This window comes from Danio aesculapii, chromosome 14, assembly GCF_903798145.1.
Source record: "Danio aesculapii chromosome 14, fDanAes4.1, whole genome shotgun sequence".
NCBI classification, from domain to species: Eukaryota; Metazoa; Chordata; class Actinopteri; order Cypriniformes; family Danionidae; genus Danio; species Danio aesculapii.
This window is the reverse complement of record NC_079448.1, coordinates 23,071,819-23,093,815: the sequence shown is the minus strand read 5'-3', so window position 1 is coordinate 23,093,815 and position 21,997 is coordinate 23,071,819. Positions and strand designations below refer to the sequence as shown.

The window sequence follows — 21,997 nt, the reverse complement described above, 5'->3', positions numbered from 1 at the left end:
TTGTTGTTGTAATTATTATTGTTATTGTTACTATTATTATTATTATTATTATTATTATTATTATTATTATTATTATATAACGATAATAATAATAAAGTAAAATTACTAAATTAAATTATTAATAACTACAAAGTGTAGTATTGTATTGTTCCTTTGCTTTTAATTATTAAACAATAAACTTCTATTAAAAAAAAAAAAAATATATATATATATATATATATATATATATATATATATATATATATATATATATATATATATATATACTTTTTTTACTTCAATATAAAATAATAGTGTGATATTTTATTACAAAGAAATAAAAGTCTTTGTTTCTCTCATTTTAAGTAAGGTAAAATAGGTTAAAAAAAAAACTATAATAAAAACATGTTTTTGCAAACATTTATTTCATCACATATACTTTTGTCCACAGAATATCCTCCAGTTTTCTCACATCTTTATGTAATCACACCAGAGCTTCATGTTTCCTCTCAGACTCGTGCTTTGCTCTCACAGACAGATGCGGTTACCAGGCAACCGCTCCTGTCGCTGTATCAGTGTGATGCTGTAGTGGGGGGTTGCTACTCAGCGTGATGTTGAGCTGTTCTCTCATTGGCCGCCACTCACTGACCAGTCCCCCGATTGGCCGAGTTCCCATCACTCAACCTCTCTCTCTCTCTGTGATGTGCTTCGTAGGAGGAGTCTATGCAGCAAAATAGACATAATCTTCACCCCTCCCTCATTCTTTTGCACAAACATCAGTATGCCTACGCACAAGTCCAGCTGTCATGTGTTTACCTCTGTTTTCAGGAAAAGCCAACAGGAATGAATTGACTTCAAGGGTCGTCTGGGGGAAGATGCGTTCTGACTGAACCTGCTTGTGGTTTTCATTGCATTTTGGCTGATATTCATGTGGAATTACCCCTCATGAAGCTTTGCAGCAGACCCTGATGCTGATGGAGGAAAAATGGATGGCGTGTTGTTCATTCATCACACACACCTTCACAGATATCTTTTGTACACAACGCCTCAGAAATGGAACTGAATGTGTATTGTACTATATGTACTGAATAATATCAGAATCTGAAAAGGATTACGAGCACAGCGATGTGACTAAAGGTAAGAGTGTTTTCCTGTACATTTGCATTCTTGTTTTGTTATTTGAATGAGCAAAACTAAGTCTATAATCCTCCTGCTTTTAGGCCAGATGGAGATGTTTAGATATGTGTGTGTGTGTGTATGGCAGATCAGGGATTTCCCTCATCATAATCTGATGTTTATATTGATGTGGAACAGGATTAGATCAACTAATCTCACATTTAGGCTCATCTTAACACATTAAAAGCCTTCTGTGTATGTGTGTGTGTATATATTTGAATATATTAGTCTTTAGGAATCGCTCCAGCAGAGGAGAGAGTTTTTCTGGCAGGCATGAAAACACTGGTAGCATGTTTTTGGCTGTCCACTCACATTTTAATGCTCATCATGAAGCTCCGCCTCTTTGCAGGATTGGTAGAGCTGCAGCCCCGCCCTTGGTTCCGTCCCAGAATGCTGAGCCCGGTCCTCTGTTCAGACCTTGCAGCCTTGGAGCCAGAGTACACAGATGGTAACACACACACACACACACACCGTCCCATACACATGTGCACAGACACATTATTGCATATATACCATCGCGCGCACATTTCTGCAAACACAATTTAACATTGACACACACCCACACACTATTTCACACACACCATCACATACACACCATTGCACACATATCAACACATACTCACATTTACACACACACCATTGCATCATCATATACACACACAATCCATCAAGTACATCATCACATACAAATATGCACACACACACTATTGCATACACACCATCATGCATACTATCACATACACATACCACTGCATATGCACTATCACACACACACACACACATAGACCACTGCATACACACCATCACATACAGTAAACACATGGTATCAAGCACACACCACATCCACACATGCATACACACTATTTCATACACACCATCATGTACACTATCACATGCACACACACCATCACATACACACACATTGCATACACACCATCATGCATACTTTCACATACACACACACACACCCCTTCATATACACTATCACACAGACACACACACATAGACCACTGCATACACACCATCACATGCACACGTAATATTAAGCACACACCACATTCACATGTGCACACACACTTTTTTATACACACCATCACACACACACATCATAGCATACACACCATTGCACACATACCATCACATGACACACACCATGCATAGACAACATCACATACACACACACCATCATGAACACTATCACATATACACACACACACACCACTTCATATACACTATCACACAGACACACTCATAAATACCATCACATAAACACAGTTGCACACATACCATCACATACTCACATTCACACACACCACTCCATAGACAACATCACATACACACACATGCACACCATCACATACAAATGTGCACACACACTCCATTGCATACACACCATCATGCACACTATCACGTATACACACACACACACACACCACTTCATATACACTATCACACAGACACAGACACATAGACCACTGCATACACACCATCACACACCATCACACCATTGCATATTTACCATGATGCACAATATCACATACACACACACCACTGCATACACACTATCACACAGACACACACACACACATAGACCACTACATAACACATCATCACATATGCACACCATCACATTCACACATGCACACACACCATAATGCACATCCCCACACACACCACGACATGCAAACCACATCACACACACATCATCATGTACATCATCACATACTTATGTGCACACACCATTGTGAACACCATCACACACCCACACACATACACCATCACATCAATCAACAAACAGACATAGGCAAACCATCACACACACACACACACACACACACACACTCCACTGCATACACACCATCATGCACACCATCTTGCATACAAAACACACTTCATTGTATACACACATCACACTATCACACATACACACACTACTGCATACACACCATCATGCGCACTATCTTGCATACAAATACCCACTTCATTGCAAACACACATCATACCATCCATCAGACAGACACACACATAACCTCACACATACTCACTACTGCATACACTCCATCATGCACATCTTACATACAAATACCCACTTCATTGCAAACACACATCATACCATCCATCAGACAGACACACACATAACCTCACACATACTCACTACTGCATACACTCCATCATGCACATCTTACATACAAACACACAATTCACTGCATACACAGATAACACACACACACACACCATCCATCAAGCAGACACATATGTGCACACACACCATCACACACACACCATCACATCAATCATCAAACAGACATAGGCAAACCGTCGCACACACACTCCACTGCATACACACCATCATGCACACCATCTTGCATACAAACACACATGCACGTGCCATCAAACCAACTCTCATTACACCAAAGTCCAACAGCCAAAACTTAAACACACTTGATATAATTTGTGTTTCTCGTTTCATTCATTCATTCATTCATTTTTTTTTCGCCTTAGTCCCTTTATTACTCAGGGGTCGCCACAGCGGAATGAACCGCCAACTTATCCAGCATTTGTTTTACACAGCGGATGTCCTTTCAGCTGCAACCCATCACTGGGAAACACCCATTCACTCTTGCATTTACACACATACACTACGGCCAATTTCGCTGACTCAATTCACCCATAGCGCATGTCTTTGGACTGTGAGGGAAACCGGAGCACGCGATGCAGGGAGAACATGCAAACTCCACAAAGAAACGTCAACTGACCCAACCGAGGCTCGAACCAGCGACCTTCTTGCTGTGAGGCGACAGCACTGCCTACTGTGCTACTGCATCTATATATATTGAAAAATAAATAAATAAATAAATTATATATATAATTTTTTTTTTTTTTTTCAAATCTGTCTTTTTTTCTAAATCATAGAGATTTTATTTTGGTAGAAAGCTGCTGAGAAACCTATATTTCGAATTGTTCTACAGCCATATCACCCTGCAGGCCAAGACCAGTTACTTACTGAAGCTAAGCAGGGCTGAGCCTGGTCATTACCTGGATGGAAGACCCCATGGGAAAAAACTAGGTTGCTGTTGGAAGTGATGTTAGTGAGGCCAGCAGGGGGCGCTCAACTTGCAATCTGTGTCCTAATACCCCAGTAAAGTGAAGGGAACACTATACTGTCAGTGAGCGCTGTCTTTCGGATGAGACATTAATCCGAGGTCCTGACTCTCTGTGGTCATTAAAAGTCCCATGGCACTTCTCGTAAAGCGTAGCGGTGTAACCCCGATGTCCTGGCCAAATTCCCTCCATCAGCCCTCTACCCATCATGGCCTCCCAATCATCCCCATCCACTGAACTGGCTCTATCACTGTCTCTTCACTCCCCCAATAACTGGTGTGTGGAGAGCGCACTGGCGTTGTCGTCCTGTGGCTGCCGTCTAATCATCTAAGTGGATGTGCACACTGGTGGTGGTGTGGATAGACTCCCCACATGATTGTACAGCGCTTTAGGCGTATGGCCATACACAATAAATGCGGCATATAAATACACATTACTTCCTTACTTTCTCACTGTTTCTCTTTTGTTGACTATTTTCTAGTAAGGTAACTCAAGAGGAACAGTCTTTGCCTTTGTATCCGTTCACAATACTTGTAAACATGCTCATCTTGTCATTAAAAAAAGTTGTTGGATCTGTGTTCAAATACAAATATGACATTAGTTTACTTTGGCAAAGCACACCTGATCTTTAGCTTCTGATATTTGACTAGGCAAACCTGCAGTTGACAGCACATTCAATAAATAGAGACCTGAAAACATTGATTGATTGATTCACCTACAGTCTATTGATTTTTAGTGTTTTTTTCACCATTTTGTCTGTGATTCAGCTGATGTCATCTCTACGGTGGAGTTTAACCAGACGGGGGAGTTTTTGGCCACGGGTGATAAAGGTGGAAGGGTCGTCATCTTTCAGAGAGAACCACTGGTGAGAGATTAATAAATATTTTTATGTTCACATTTTACACAGACACTCAATTGAAACACAAAGCTAAGATGGATCACTTTTTAAAATGGCCAATACCTTTGAGTTTATGTCACTGTACACCATCATTTTCTTGCTATTGTGAGTCGGAGGCAGGTGGTATTTAAAATATAAGAGAAAAACCTTTCATACTTCTGTCCAGTGCTTTTTTGTGCATTTTTCCATAAGTTGAACGAAATGTCATGTAATTTGCAGGAACAATTGCTGTTAAATGTAACAGCAGAATTTTTGTAGAATAGTCACAAGCCACAAAAAGAGTGGACAAACTGAAGAGAAACCAAAAGCAATTAATACAAGAGAAAGTTTGGGCAGCTGATTCATTGTCTTGCTGCCTTGTGAGACCTACAGTGCATCCGGAAAGTATTCATGGCGCTTCACTTTTTGCACATATTTTTATGTTACAGCCTTATTCCAAAATGGATTAAATTCATGTATTTCCTCAAAATTCTACACACAATACCCCATAAAAACAATGTGAAAAAGATTTTTTGAAATTGTTGCAAATTTATTAAAAATTTTATTTTTTAAATTACATTTTGTTTCCACTGTTCATTCTTGAGATGTTTCAGCAGCTTAACTGGAGTTCATCTGTCGTAAATTCAGTTGATTGGACATGATTTGAAAAGGCATACACCTGTCTATATAAGGTCCCAGAAAATTGAGAAGAAATTGTCTGTAGATCTCTGAGACATGATAATCTCTAGGCACGTGCTGGGGAAGGTTACAGAAAAATTTCTGCTGCTCTGAAAGTTCCAATGAAGACAGTGGCCTCCATCATCCCTAAGTGGAAGATGTTTGGAACCACCAGGACTCTTCCTAGAGCTGGCTGGCCATCTAAGCTGAGTGATCGCGGGAGAAGGGCCTTAGTCAGAGAGGTGATCAATAACAAAGCACCCAAAGCACACTGCCAAAATATTAATAGATTTGCATCACAACAATATCACAACAATTCGACTCTGGCCCAGCCAGAGCCCAGTCCTAAATCCTACATCTCTGAGGTGATCTAAAAACGCCTGTGCACCGTCGCTTCCCATTCAACCTAATAGAGCTTGAGAGGTACTGCAAGGAGAACAGGAGGACAGGTGTGCCAAGCTTGTGGCACCATATTCAAAAAGACTTGAGGCTGTAATTGCTGCCAAAAGTGCATCAACAAAGTATTGAGCAAAGGCTGTGAATACTTATGTACATGTGAATTTTCAGGTTTTTTATTTGTAATAAATTTGCAACAGTTTCCAAAAAAAAAAATTTCACAGTGTCATTATGGGGTATTGTGTGTAGAATTTTGAGGAAATAAATTTATTTAATCCATTTTGGGTTAAGGCTGTAACATAAAAAATGTGGAAAAAGTGAAGCGCTATGAATACTTTCCAGATGCACTGGTTAGCTATGTTTCCACCCACCTATTTTTATGCTCAATATATAGGATTATAGGATAACCTTATCAATCCAATAAGAAAAAGTGTACATAAACTACGATGAAAACACAATTACCAAATTTAAATTCCATTAAAAGAGTCATGTGATTTTGATAGATCATGTGATGACAAATATGGGTGCAATGGGAAGGCATTAAAGGTTATTAATGGGTTAAAGACATTAACCCGCAAACCAAGCTCATTGGAAAATATCAAAAATATTACAGAGACGTTTAATTCGCATGTTTGAATGGAAACTAGTGACCCTGGAGGCAGCGTCTGTGCATGAAGGCACCTCGTAAAAACTAGTTTCAGACAAACTTCTGAGACGGTATTACCATTTAATCACGTACAACACCACAGAGAGCTTTGGTGATAAATACGGCAGCATTTGTTACCTACAATACTAACTACTCATTAGAAAATGGCATCAAAAGTAGAGAACGATGGTCAAAAATGTATTTTTACACACAAAATAAAACCTGAGTGGTGCTTTAAGATGCCAAACTTATTTTTTAGCTCAACTATTTGAAAAAAATGCACAGGATTGTGGGATATCAAACGCACTGAAGGATTCATATGCTGCCTTCAAAATTTGGTCAGAATATGGTATCTCCAGAGACAGCAAGTAAAGTAGAATTTGGCGCAACAAATGAGTAACTAAATAGGATTCAGTTGAACATAAAGAGTAACTATAGAAATGAATAAATTATAAGAAAACAAGAATCAGAAACTCAACAAAGCAAACTGAATAAACAAACTAAAAACAAAATAATGGCATATTTGCATGAAATGATTGAAGAGTTTCTAATATGAAAAACACCAAAGATTGTTTGCAAGAAGCTCATTTTGACCTATAATTACCTTTTAAATGCACCCTCTAACTGGTGTAAAAATACTATACATTAATGAAATTATTTTGATGAAGATACATATGATTGGTATTGCCATTTAATATTCTGTATTGATGAAATGCAATATGTGGATTTTTACTTAATATTTTTCCTGTTATATCAGTCAAGCTACACAAATCTCCAATTGTTACATACAGTAGATGAAACAGACACAACGTGTCTTTTTCATGGTAGTGGCACTATTTTATTAAACATTCCTACACTGTAAAAAATTAATTGTTGAGAAAACATAAAAAAAAACAAGGCAACTTGATGCAGTAAGAACTCAAATGAGTCATCTCAACAATTGTTTTTAGTTCTTCTCAGTAACAATATTTTGTTCAGCTAACATAATTTTGTTCATTCATGCAATGTTGATTATTGTATTTTACTAATAAAGATATTCTTGTCACATCAACTGAAACACCAGTTACTTCTATTGAGTCAATTCATTTTTTTTTTGTTTAGGATGATTTTTTTCAAATTTGCCAAATAATCAATTATTACTAGTTAGCATATGACCCTGTTTTTAATCATTATACTTAAAAAACGACAAACACAAACTTACTACTTAATTCATTCATTCATTCATTCATTCATTCATCCATTTTCCTTTGGCTTAATCACTTTATTCAACTGGGGTCGCCCCAGTGGAATGAACCGCCAACTTATTCAGTATATGTTTTACACAGCTGATGCCCTTCCAGCTGCAACCCAGTACTGGAAAACACCCATTCACATTCAGACACTCAGTACTGCATGTCTTTGGACTGTGGGGGAAACCGGAGCACCCGGAGGAAACCCACGTGAACATAGGGATGCCAACTGACTCAGCTGGGTCTCGACTGTGCTACCAACTGCGCCACTGTGTCATGCCTCTTACAACCAACAGATAAACAAGCTTAGTTTTCGATAGTCACGTCACGCATGCGCAAATTATTTAAATATCAACATTCCTGTTCAACACAAAAATTTTTGTCCAAAAAAACTCAGTTAAACATGTAGACATGACATTTTAGCGAATGTAGTTGACATAACATATATTTTATGTAGATCAGCAGTTATTCACAATTCTTAGTATATATGACAGAAAAAGTACAGTGTTCTGCACAAATGGTGATTTAATTTTTTAGAGTGGAGTCATATTTCAAGAAAGTGGACAGTTCTATGGATTTAAGGACAGTTTGAAAAATGTACTAAAAACTACAAAAGTCCCCATTCATTTATTTATTTATTATTATGGGAAGAGTTTTTTTGTGTCTGAGACTAGAAAAATTTGTATTCTTATGCTTTTACTATTGATGTCTGTTAAAGACTGTAAAAACAAAAAATGTTTCGTTCTGCTATAAGAAGCCAATCAGTCTTTACTGTTGTTTTAAGTAGACCAGCTATGCACCAGCTATGAGACCATTGCACTTTTGTTAAATAAAAGTTTCAAAGTCTTTTAAATTTGATATGATTGTCTTTTATATTATTTCACCTGCCATTTTATACCTAATCTTTTAAAGTTAAATTATGTTTACCATAAACTAAAGGTTATTTCTATAGTATTTTAACGGTAGATTTCTGGCAACCACAGCTGCCAGTTTTTTACTGTGAATTTTACAGTTCTCTTAATTATACCGTAAACTGAAAAACATCTCTGCCGTATTTTTAACAGTAGATTTCTGGCAACCACAGCTTACATTTTTTTCCCCCATACATTTTATGGTTATTGCTACCGTAAACTGAAAAAAAACTGTATTTTTACAGAAATTTTACGGGATTTTTTTTTACAGTGCAGTTCTATAAATTTAAGGACAGTTTGTAACAATGTACAAAAAACTACAAAAATCCCCATTCACACAGACCCACAAAAACAACTTAATACTTCATGTCAAGTTGTAAAGAAACACTATAAACCTGTACCCATTCACATTCTTTTACATACTACATACTGTAAATAATTAAACAATTAATGTCATAATTTATGCATGCACATGGCATGACCATGTTCAGCACCTCAAAATACTTTTTTTGTTTAAATAAATGGTCAAAACACATTAAAATGTTTGGGTTTTACATGAAATGAATGTCATGTTAGCATCCCTTAAAATCCACAGAACAGAACAAGCAGAATGAAAGTCTGGTTAAGAGGAGTTATTAAATCTAACTTCAGTAGAAGTATTCCCATCTAATCCTCTAATATATAGGCACTCATTTTTTCCAGTCATCAGTTCTTTTGGCATCCTTCATCTTCCCCTTTCTCCTCCTTTATGTACTGTTCATTTCGTAAGCAGTAGTTCAGGAGCTTGAGTAAATAAGTACATTTTTGTTAAAAGGGCACACAAACTTGGGAAACAATTGGGAAATCAATTCATATGTATATTGATTTTATTAATCATTTAAGCCTGAGGCCTAATACATATGAATGTGATATCCTTTTTAGGTTTATCCCATACTTATGACTTAAAAGCTAACAGATAAACTCTCATATTTCTCTTAGGGGCATTTTATTGTTGCTAAAAATACATACATACATACATACATACATACATACATACATACAGTTGAAGTCATAGTTATTAGCCCCCCTGTTTATTTTTTAACTGTTTTTAATTTTATTTATTTTTCTGTTTAACGGAGAGAAGATTTTTCAACACATTTCTAAACATAATAGTTTTAATAACTAATTTCTAATAACTGATTTATTTTATCTTTGCCATGATGAAAGTAAATAATATTTTACTTGATATTTTTCAAGACACTTCTATACAGCTTAAAGTGACATTTAAAGGCTTAACTAGATTAATTAGGTTAACTAGGCAGGTTAGGGTAATTAGGCAAGTCATTGTATAATGATTGTTTGTTCTGTAGACTATCGAGAAAACATATAGCTTAAAGAGGCTAATAATTTTGACCTTAAAATGGTTTTTAATAAATTAAAAACTGCTTTTATTCTTGCTGAAATAAAACAAATGAAACTTTTTCCAGAAGAAAAAATATTATCAGACATACTGTGAAAATTTCCGTGCTCTTTTAAACATCATTTGGGAAATATTTAAAAAAGAAAAGAAAATCAAAGGGGGCTAATAATTCTGACTTCAACTGTATATACATATATAAACATTAATTCTAATGAACCATTTTTATCACATTACCTTTAACCTACAGTATAGTTAATAATATTTACTCTACTTTGATAACTTTACAAAAAGCAGCAAAATAGTCATAATAATAAAAAAGAAAGATGTTGTGAAGAATGTTGGATACTAATAGCCCATGACTTTTAAAGTAGTTTTCAAACATTCTTAAAAATATCTCCTTTTGTATTCAACTAAAAAACATACAAGTTTTGACCCCTTGAGGATTAATAAATGAGTTAAATGTAAACTATTCCAAATTAACTATCCCAAATAATTCATTCATGCTAATAACTGTCATTTTTACTCCATTACCTCTCTCTTTCAGGGCGAATATAATGTGTATAGTACATTTCAGAGTCATGAGCCTGAATTCGATTACCTGAAAAGTTTGGAGATTGAAGAGAAAATCAACAAAATTCGCTGGCTGCCTCCACATAATCCCGCCCACTTCCTCCTCACCACCAATGGTCAGTCTAAATAAAACTGCTTTACGCACTCCCAAATCACAACAATACTCAGTCTTTAAGAATAGCATCATTGTGTGTGTGTTTTCAGATAAGACCGTAAAGCTGTGGAAGGTGAGTGAGAGAGACAAGCGGGCAGAAGGGTATAATCTCCGAGATGAGGAGGGCCGGCTGAAGGACCTCTCCACAATCACCACTCTGCAAGTGTGTAGTCTCCTTTACCTTCTATCTTCTTTTCTGTTTCGTCTTATTCTTTAATGCGAGTCTCTGCTGGTGTAGGTCCCTGTCCTGCGGCCGATGGATCTCCTGGTGGAGGCATCTCCACGGCGTGTCTTTGCTAATGCACATGCATATCACATCAACTCCATCAGCGTCAACAGTGACTGTGAGACGTACCTGTCAGCCGATGACCTGAGGATTAACCTGTGGCATCTCAGCATCACTGACCGCAGCTTCAGTATCCTTATCAATCTCAGTTTGAGACAAAGAATTACACCCTACACCAGTGGTCTCAAACTTAATTCCTGAAGGTCCACAGCTCTGCATAGTTTAGTTCCAACCACTTCAAACTCACACCTGCTTAACAGTCTCTAGTAGTCTTGAACACCTTGATTAGTTGCATCAGCTGTGTTTGATTAAGGTTGGAGCAAAACTGTGCACAACTGCGGCCCTCCAGGAATCCAGCTTGAGATCTATGCACTACACAACGCTCAGGAATGGACATACAGCAAACAACGAATTGACAGCAAAATGTGTGTGAGTGAGAAAAGTATGTCAAATTAATATTTAAAATAGAGGGGACCTATTATGCACTTTTCTAAGGGGTTTAAACACAGTTGTATGTGTCAACAGTGTGTGTGAATATAGCCAACCTCTAATGGTAAGAATTCATTAATTCTATGTTTTATAATCACATTAATAAAAGCAGTCTGCAGAAACACTTTGATTGACATCCTCCCTTTGTACATGTCATAAGAGGGAGGAAGCCACGTCCATTAGTGACGATCTCTCCCTCATTTTTAGTACAAAACAGTATTATAAATGTGGAGTTTTAGGATGCACAATTGAACACTTCACTCTTTATAGACTGAGCCTTCTTCTGAGACACTTCTTTTCACATTCAGAGTTTTTCGCAGAGATAAGGTTAGTCCTGTTTTTTAAATCTACCGTTATGCTGACACACAGGCATTTGTAGCTCTGCCCTCTTTTGAAAAGAGCACAATCTCAATTGAATTTAAAGCAACAGTCACCAAAACAGCACAATTTGGATCAAAGCCAAAAAGGGGCAGTTATAAATAGTTATAAATTATTAAATAGTACAAAATTATTTGTGGGGTATTTTCAGCTGAACCTTCACATACATGCATCAGAGACTTATTTTGTCATAATAGGTGCCCTTTAAATAGTTAGTTCACCCAATTAATGTTCCAAACCCTAAGACAGGGGTGTCAAACTGTCGCCCCGCAGGCCATTTACGGCCTGCCCTCCTTCTCCCTCTGGCCTGCAACTGACGTCAAAACTACAACGAGATTCGGCCCGCCGAAACATATATATTTTTGAACCACTATTATTGTTGTGCAGTCGCCTCTAGCCACTTGTGGTTTTGATTCATCACATAGTCAACATTTAAAGTATTGCATTCAGGTTAGTTTTCTCTCAGTGTACAGTCGAAAGTAACACATGCGTTTTATATCTGTGGCTGAATTAAATGTTGAAATATTTGTTCGTATAAGTGCTCTAGTTTTACTAAAGCTCTATTTTTGTAAATATTCAAGGGTTGTTTGATTATTATCAGTTTTATTCCTCTTGTATTGCTTACACCTTATGCTGGTGGCGTAACAAATATGTTAATTTTGCTAATAATCAATTCAAATTGTCTCATTTAATAGATTTTCATCATATGCTTATTAAGATTTGCATAAAAAGTATGTACATTAGTAAAATAGTACTGCTAGTTTAATTTAACTTGTTGATGTAAATGGGACTTTGTACATAATTTCCCCATCTTTGTTGCAGTTTACAAAAAAAGAAAGTTATTAGTAAATTCACTTAACTTAGCCATAGTTCTTACGCTATTGGGACAATGCTATTGGTTTGGACAGAATAATAATTAATATGCCTATTATTTGTTGTATTTTCATAGCAATTTAAATTACCCGTTGTATGTACAACAAGAAACAAAAATGCTGAAGTTTTGACTGCAAATACTCTGTGAAAGAAAGACTGAGTGTTTGTCTAATGCTTGGCCATACACACAACAATCACAGATTTATTTCAGCAGCTGATGTGTGACATGATGCTGATTTGCATTATCACTGGTGAGAGTTAATGCTTGAAATATAAACGTCATGTCTATTGTGTGAAGATGTATCAGTTATGTTAGGTTTTCACTTTTTTCTTGTGCTTGAATGTTAAAACGGCCCTCCTTTGAATTGTCTGTCACTGAAATGGCCCCCCGTCAATTTGAGTTTGAGACCACTGCCCTAAGACCACTGTCATCAGAACACAAATTAAGGAATTTTAGATGAAATTTGAGAGCTTCCGTAACAGTCCAGAGATGTTCAAAGTCCAGAAAAATATTTTTAAAATCTTCAAAACAGAACATATGCCTTTAGTGGTTCAATAGGAATATTATCAAGCTACGAGAATACTTTTGTGCCCACATAAAACCAATAAAATGCCTTTAATCCGTTTTTTCAAGAGCGATTTACTCATTATACAAGTCATGCTCTACTGAACTGCCGACATATTACCATGGATTTACCTGTGCTTCGTTACAAACAAAGAAATTTGCATGCAAGTATTCAGTAGGGGGGTTGTTTACATCAGTGCTCATGAACCTGTGCCCTAAACTGACACTGAAGAGAATAAACTGTTGAAAAAAGACGTTATTTTTGTTTAATGTGTACACAAAATATATTCTTGTAGCTTCATAATATTCAGACTATAAAGGCATATGGGAGGGGTCACCAAACTTGTTCCTGGAGAGGCGGGTGTCCTGCACAGTTTTGCTCCAATCAAACCTGAACAAGCTAATGTTTTACTAAATTTACTTGAAATTTCCAAGCAGGTGTGTTGAGTCAAGTTGAAAAAAAACTCTACATGGTAACCCCTGGTATATAGTTGGTTTCGAGGATGCCTTTGATATTCAATTCAATTCAGTTGTAATGAAAGCTGCTTTCTTTTTTATGTTAAGCTGCTTTCTCAAAGACATTGAAGAGAATAAAGCAGCTCAAAGCAACTAAACAGTTCTAGTAAAGTCCAGATTCCAGAGTTGAAGTTCAGTTAAGTTTAGTTTAGTTTAGTGTGGTTTAGGTTTCACTGCTGAAAGTTCAAACACTGTAGAGCAAATCTGCTGGAGAAGCGCAGCTCCACAAGTTTTATATGTTTTTTCTTGTTCAAACTACTTGTTTAAAATCAGCTGAAACTACGCAATTCTTGAGATTTCATTGGAACAACTTAATTTTTTATATTCAAGCCACAAATTTGTTAAAATTGTTAAGTTAACTTTACGAAAACTTAACGATTTGTGTTGGGACAACATGAATCAATTGTGTGGAACCCTGCATTTTTTACAGTGAGTAGGGAGCAATTAATTTGTGTCCTGAAGATGAATGAAGGTCTTTGTGGTTTTGGAATGGAATTTTTTTGAATGAACTAACCATTTAATAATTTGTAAAACTGCTTTTGAAAAGTGAAGTAACTTTGTGCACAAACAGATTTGACCAGTTGTTTTCTTAATTTTTGTCACCAATATTTAAAAACTTGGCCAGAACTAAATGCCACCAATAAAACCACAAAAAAATCCTGAAATCTGGAAAAAAAAATTCTTTTAACAAATTCATCTGTTTAAATCATTTCTCATCCAACATTCCTCTTACTCATTTTCCACTTGTCAGTTGCTAAATTCATTTCAATGTAAGAGAAAACACTCCAGTTTTTAAAAGAAGATACTCGTTGCTGTAGACAAAGTATACTCTCCTTTCTTCAGTTTCACACACATATTTCTTATAAAGCCAGACACACTTATTTCTTATTTCTTGTGCTTCGTATGAAGCCAGTAATATTTATAATTACAATAATACATCAAACTTAAAAATCGAGTTTGATGAAATGGAATGCACTTCAGAACTGCAGAGAGGGTTCCCTGATGCAAAGTGCTCATTCATGTTCACAATAAGTGTGTTTAAAATCAAAGTGGAACGCAGCCAAAGATGTATTTGAGTCAGCAATATAGAGTTATCAAGGGAAAGACATAAATAAGTGGAATGCATCCTTTATGAACAATTTATAGACCATATAACCCAGGTTATGATCCAAAAATTTAAACCCAAGAAATTTAAAAACACAACAACATTTTTCACCATTTGTTTGTGTGCATATGCAGGCAAAAGTTTAGAATGTTTGCCAGGGTGTTGCAATGCTGTTGCAATGCTGTTGACATCAATCCTCAGTGTGTTGGGGTTCCTCAGTGAATTTCTCTCAGATATTGTCGATCTGAAGCCAGAAAACATGGAGGACCTGAGTGAAGTGATCACCGTGGCAGAGTTTCACCCTCACCACTGCCACCTTCTGGCCTTCAGCAGCAGCACAGGAACTACACGCCTCTGTGACATGAGAGCCCGCGCCCTCTGCGACCAACACGCCAAACGTAAGCCACACATCTGCATTAAATACCAGATGATACTGCCAAGTAGGACATTTTCATGGGTGAACATAATCTGTCGGTCTTGAAACAACATCCCTGTCGACCATAACCTATAACTTCCACAGGGGAAAACCAGAGGAAATTCCCTCATTCCTAAACCTAAACCTAACATGAAAATCAGAACGGTTGAATATAATGTTGATCCAAGACAGCCCTGCTGAAAAAAAGGGGTCATTATGGAATTTGTAATGGTTTAAACGGATATAATGGAATTTGTTTTAATGAAAACTGTAATGGTTTGGGTCTCCACCATAGACTAAAAGATAGGTCTCCACTCATTTTTGCTTCTACTGGTGCCTTGTTGAAACAAAAATGATGTTAATGTTTAAAAACCAGTGTTGGGTAAAGTAAATACAATATATTACAATCTTGAGTCAGCTTTCTTTTTAGTATTATTACTATAGTTTTATTATTATTAGTAGTAGTATTATTACTATAGTTTGTTTTAACATTAAGTAAATTAACACCACTGAAAACACAGGAGAAAACATTCAAATGAGCAGCTTTGGATGGCTATAATTAGATGTTTTTTCTTCATGGGATGTTGTTCTAATCATAGTTTCAGTTAAATCTGGCATTTTTTTATAGTGAATGTGTTTGCATGTTTATATGTGCTGTTAGTGTTTGAAGAGGCAGTGGATCCATCTCGCCGGTCGTTCTTCTCAGAGATTGTTTCCTCAGTGTCAGATGTGAAGTTCAGTCACAGCGGCCGGTACCTGCTCACCAGAGATTACCTCACCGTTAAAGTCTGGGACCTCAACATGGAAAATAAACCGGTTGAAGTATACCAGGTCTCTCACATGCTCCCCCTCACTTGCGCACACTAATTCACAGTGTTTAAGTTTGAAGGGATTCAAGTCTCTGCCTTTAAAGCTAATGTTTTGGCCTCACTAATATAAAAATAAGGAAATGTACTGTGTGTGTTCAGACATTTGTAATACTACCACTGGTTTTTAATTTTGACCTTTCAAGTAAAAAAATGTAAGTGTGATAAGATAAAGAGAATTTAATTCTATTTTTATTATGCTGAGTCAAAAAAAGATAGAAAAATCTATGAGAAATATTTACCTTGGAAATATTACTGTTTACATTTTTTTTTAAATATATCAAAACTAAAATTATTTAAACTTACCAGTGTATTTTAGCATATTGCTCTTATATCGAATTGGATAAAAATGAAAAACTTTATTGGTGCAGTTTGTAGCACATTCGCCTCACAGCAAGAAGGTTGCTGGTTCAAGCCCCAGCTGGGTCAGTTTGCATTTCTGTGTGGAGTTTGCATGTTCTCCCTATGTTTGCATGGGTTTCCTTCGGGTGCTCCGTTTCCCCCACAAGTCCAAAGACATGTGCTGTAGGTGAATTGGGTTAGCTAAATTGTCCGTAGTGTATGTTTGTGAATGAGTGTGTATGGGTGTTTCCCAGTAATGGGTTGCAGCTGGAAGGGCATCCACTGCGTGAAACTTATAATGGATAAGTTGGCGGTTCATTCCGTTGTGGCCACCCCAGATTAATAAAGGGACTAAAGCTGAAAAGAAAATAAACAAATGAATGAAATATACATTATAAAAACAAATTAGTAATTTATTTGGCAATTATTTCAATTTTTATTTTATAACCAAAATATATGCTCAGTTTCTCCCAATTCATCATTTATAGTTGTTTCTGAGTAAAACATTATTTTTAGTTTTATTCTTTTTTATTTTGCATTAAAAGGTTCCATGTTTATTTTATTTATGTTCAATTTTAACTTCAGAAGAGTTAAGAAGTCAATATTTAGTGGAATAACCCTGATTTGCAATCACAACTTCATTTGAAATCTAATAAACGTTTTATCTAACAATAAATTAAAGGATAAATATAAACTTTAAAAAGTTTACTAAACATATTCAATACAAACAAAAAAGTAAAATTTTTTTTTTAAATCTATTAAATATAAATTTTACAAAAATCATATACATTTAAATTGACATCATTAAAAAACCTGCCATATATTTAAGCAATTGCTTTATTTAATATTTTATTTTATAATCAAATATATATATATATATATATATATATATATATATATATATATATATATATATATATATAGTTGAAGTCAGAATTATTAGCCCCTCTTTGAATTTTTTTTTTTTTTAATTTCCCAAATGATGTTGAACAGAGCAAGGAAATTTTCACAGTATTTCTGATAATATTGTTTCTTCTCGAGAAAGTCTTATTTGTTTTATTTCAGCTAGAATAAAAGCAGTTTTTACTTTTTTAAAAAAACATTTTAGGGTCAAAATTATTAGCCCCTTTAAGCTATATATTTTTTCGATAGTCTGCAGAACAAACCATCGTTATACAATAACTTGCCTAATTACCCTAACCTGCCTAGTTAACCTAATTAACCGAGTTAAGTCTTTAAATGTCACTTTAAGCTGTATAGAAATGTCTTGAAAAATATCTAGTCAAATATGATTTACTGTCATGGCAAAAATAAAATAAATCAGTTATTAGAAATGAAGAAAATCTTCTCCGTTAAACAGAAATTGGGGAAAAAAAATAAACAGGGGGGGTAATAATTTGGGGTGGGGGGTGGGGGGGGTAATAATTCTGATTTCAACTGTATAGCTTTGTTTAAAACACTTGAAACTGCTGTTTTCCTTGGTTTACTATTTATAATAGGTTCTAAGTAAAACATTGTTTTTGTTTTATTCTAAAACTTTTCAATGTTTGTATTATTTATATTCTACTTTAACTTCAGAAGAGTTACGAAGTCATTATTTAGTTGAATAACTAAGAAAAACATTTGTCATTCTGAGCAAACTGTAATTTCCTGGAAGAAATTACAATTATTATTATAATTATTATTATTTATTCTAATATGGAAGAAATCTGATGTAATAAAACAAATATTACCATTGCTTATCATTAACATTAGCATACCTAATAATTTGTAATAATTGAGTAATTTACTTAATTCAGGGGTCCCCAAACTTGGTCCTGGAACTTCCTTTAACACACCTGCCAGGAAGTTTCTAGTATACCTAGAAAGAGCCTAATTAGCTGGTTCAGGTGTCTATAATTAAGGTTGGAACTAAACTTTGCAGGACACTGGCCCTCCAGCACAGAGTTTGGACACCCCTGACTTAATTAATAATGTTTTTTTGTTTTGTTGTTGTTTTCAGAATTTTCAGTCTTTTTCTGTCTCATCTTTGCTTCTTGCTTTCAGGTCCACGACTACTTGCGAACCAAACTGTGCTCTTTATATGAAAGCGATTGTATTTTTGACAAGTTTGAATGTGCCTGGAACGGAACAGACAGGTGAGGCCATAACCCTTACAACATCACCTTTGACCTCTGAAATGCATACTGGAGCGGATCCAGCTGCTCTGCATCTGTTCTCTCTCAATCCTTCTCTTCCTGTGCAGCGTGATAATGACAGGGGCTTACAACAACTACTTCCGAATGTTTGACCGAGCGAGTCGACGTGACGTCACTCTGGAGGCCAGTCGGGAGGTGTGTAAGAGACGTGCGGTTCTGCAGCCTCGCCGGGTCTGTGTGGGCAAAAAACGAAAAGAGTCTGACGTCAGCGTGGACAGTCTGGATTTCAGGAAGAAAATCCTCCACACCGCCTGGCATCCCAAAGAAAACATCATCGCCATCGCCGCCAGCAACAACCTCTACATTTTTCAAGACAGACTGACGCCCAACGGACATCATTATACGCCCGAAATACAAAGTGCACCTCCCAAATGATGATCCTTCTGTAAAAGTTACAGATTTCTTGCCCTTTATTGTCAGTTTGGATCTGAAAATCAGTGTCTGCCGCATCTCATAAACTATTATGTACACGTATAACCCCAACAGTTGAATAACGCATACGTATAACTGTGGTCCTGAACGAGAACGTATCTCTCAGATTCAGTGCTATAGCATGGCATGCAGTATGAACACTCGGGTTAGATAATATTCAGCTACCCTGAATCATTCAAATCGCACATGCATGTTTACAAAGCTGTTTGCTTGTCATGAACAGGGCTTATTTATGACGATTGTATACAAATCTCAGAGCCTTTACGATGCTTTACGACGCTCTGCAGTGCTTGTGTAGAATTAAGTGTCTCTTCGTTCTTCTCAGGCTTGAGTTTTCTTCGGTTTTCTTTGGTTTGACAAACTGCTCAGGGACTCAAAGGCCTCTTCCTATGTTCAATGGCAAAACGCACCAAAACGAAATCCAGAACAAGCAAAGGACAGGATGCGGGAATTATGGAGGTCTGCTGAGAGACATTGCTGGAAGGGAAAACAGCATGTGCAGGGATCAGTTTCAATGCTGAGTCATCACCGCTCCCACCTCAATGTGTAACAGAGCATTCCCAATTCAATGCTTTTGACCAATTCAATGTACTTACAGGTGTTTGCTGACTGGTGCAACGACGATTTGTGTTAAAGATGTAGCTCAGCCAAAACATGAGAATGAAATTCTCCCCCTTGTGCCATTCCAAATACATTTCATTTTCTTCCTTTTATGGAACACAAAAAGAGAATATTAGCTGAATGTTCACGCTGCTCTTTTCCACACACTGAAAACATACTGTAGTTTTTCAGGATGAGTCATTATGCTTCAAAACTGGAGAAGTTATTAGGACTAAACAAATGTCATTAATATCATTTAACCTAACTATCCACTTGTTAAGTGTGACGTCACGCGAAGCGGCTTCCGGGTCCAAGCGCTCTATCAAACTGTATGGGGAGACTTATTAAATGGTAATATTAAATGTTTACAAAGCGATGTAATACTTTCGAAAATCACGATCGCAATATATATATATCCATGCCTAATATCCAATCGCCAGAAAGTGATTATTTTTTTATAAATTGTTAAAATTTTGGTATTTGTGATGCAGCACGCCAAGAGACTGTTGTTTACACCATAATTTTATATTAAATTCACTTTAATGTATGATATGACTACAAAGAGGTCATAAACGAATATTTTCCCAATTCACATGAGTTGCGGCTTGGACCCAGAAACAGTATTCCATACGTCTCCGATACGTCACGACATAACAAGCGGTTACGAATATGTGCAGACACTCAGTACAGTGTAGAGCAGGGGTGCTCAACCCTTTCTGCAGGCACAGGATGTCAACATGACGTCATATTGATGTTGTACCCCAACGTCATGGGGACGTTGGATTTTGTTTGGAAATGAAAATCAGGCTGACGTCAGAACCCAAGGTCAGGCTGACGTCAGTGTCCAACGTCCAATCTAAAATCAACCAAATATCAACATCTAATCATGTTACACCTTGATGTTGTGTGGACGTTACCACTATGACATCTATCATACATTGGATTTTGGTCGCATTCCAACACAACCTAAAATCAACCAAATATAAACGTAAGTTGATGTCATTATTGGACGTCAAAATACATTGTCGTTAATCGCTGGCTAGACAATCAATTTTGATCACCTGTCTTATGATTTTGTGTGCCTGCTGGGTCTGTTCCTGGAGATATACCTGCCTACAGAGTTCATCTCATTCCCTGATCAATCACACATGAACCAATTAATTAACACCTGAACAGCACTTGATAATTACAGGCAGGTGTGTTTGATGTGGGTTGCAACTGTAATCTGCAGGAAGGTAGATCTCCAGGAACGTGGTTTGTCACCCCTTGTGTAGAGCATGGGTCTCAAGCTGCAGCTCTGCACAGTTTTGCTCCAACCCTAATCAAACACAGCTGATCCAACTAATCAAGGTGTTCAACACTACTATGCTGCGTCCTAATTCACATACTTACACTATGCCCTAAAAGTTTGTACTTTTTTGTGTGAAGGAAAAGTATATACTGTGAGTGTGTAACAGAAGAGTAAGCAAGCTTTGGGACATACTACTTCCTCGTTAACACATCGTTATGTTGCTTAGTTACGAGCCCCGTCAATCATCCACATATCTGTCATATTTAATTTCCGACCTTATTGGAGAAGCAGCAGCAGGAAAATCTGCCATTCACGAGTCTTTCATGCAGAGAAATCTCCCCAGGTATTTGGATAATTATGTATTCAGACGTTAATGTCCAAACACGTCTTTATGGAAGTTCAGTATTGTTGTTGCAGATGAAATATAACACAGAGAAAGCTAGATATTAGATTAACAGATTACCAAAAGATTACCAAAGCCTCTCTACTTGACGGTTGGTCTTGCGCGTCCACCATGTTTGTAA

At 36.5% G+C, this 21,997-nt stretch overlaps 1 protein-coding gene across 1 annotated transcript; it reads left to right on the top strand.

Annotated features, from left to right (window-relative positions):
* Nucleotides 1-530: 530 nt before the first annotated feature.
* Nucleotides 531-20,272, top strand: ppp2r2cb (protein phosphatase 2, regulatory subunit B, gamma b). The gene is made up of 10 exons (XM_056472628.1): nucleotides 531-1,116; nucleotides 1,505-1,603; nucleotides 5,025-5,122; nucleotides 10,938-11,079; nucleotides 11,168-11,280; nucleotides 11,356-11,533; nucleotides 15,563-15,727; nucleotides 16,406-16,575; nucleotides 18,999-19,090; nucleotides 19,198-20,272. Exons 2-10 carry the CDS (start codon nucleotides 1,546-1,548, stop codon nucleotides 19,523-19,525), a joined length of 1,344 nt encoding a protein of 447 aa, XP_056328603.1. The 5' UTR covers nucleotides 531-1,116; nucleotides 1,505-1,545; the 3' UTR covers nucleotides 19,526-20,272.
* The last annotated feature ends 1,725 nt before the right edge of the window (nucleotides 20,273-21,997 follow it).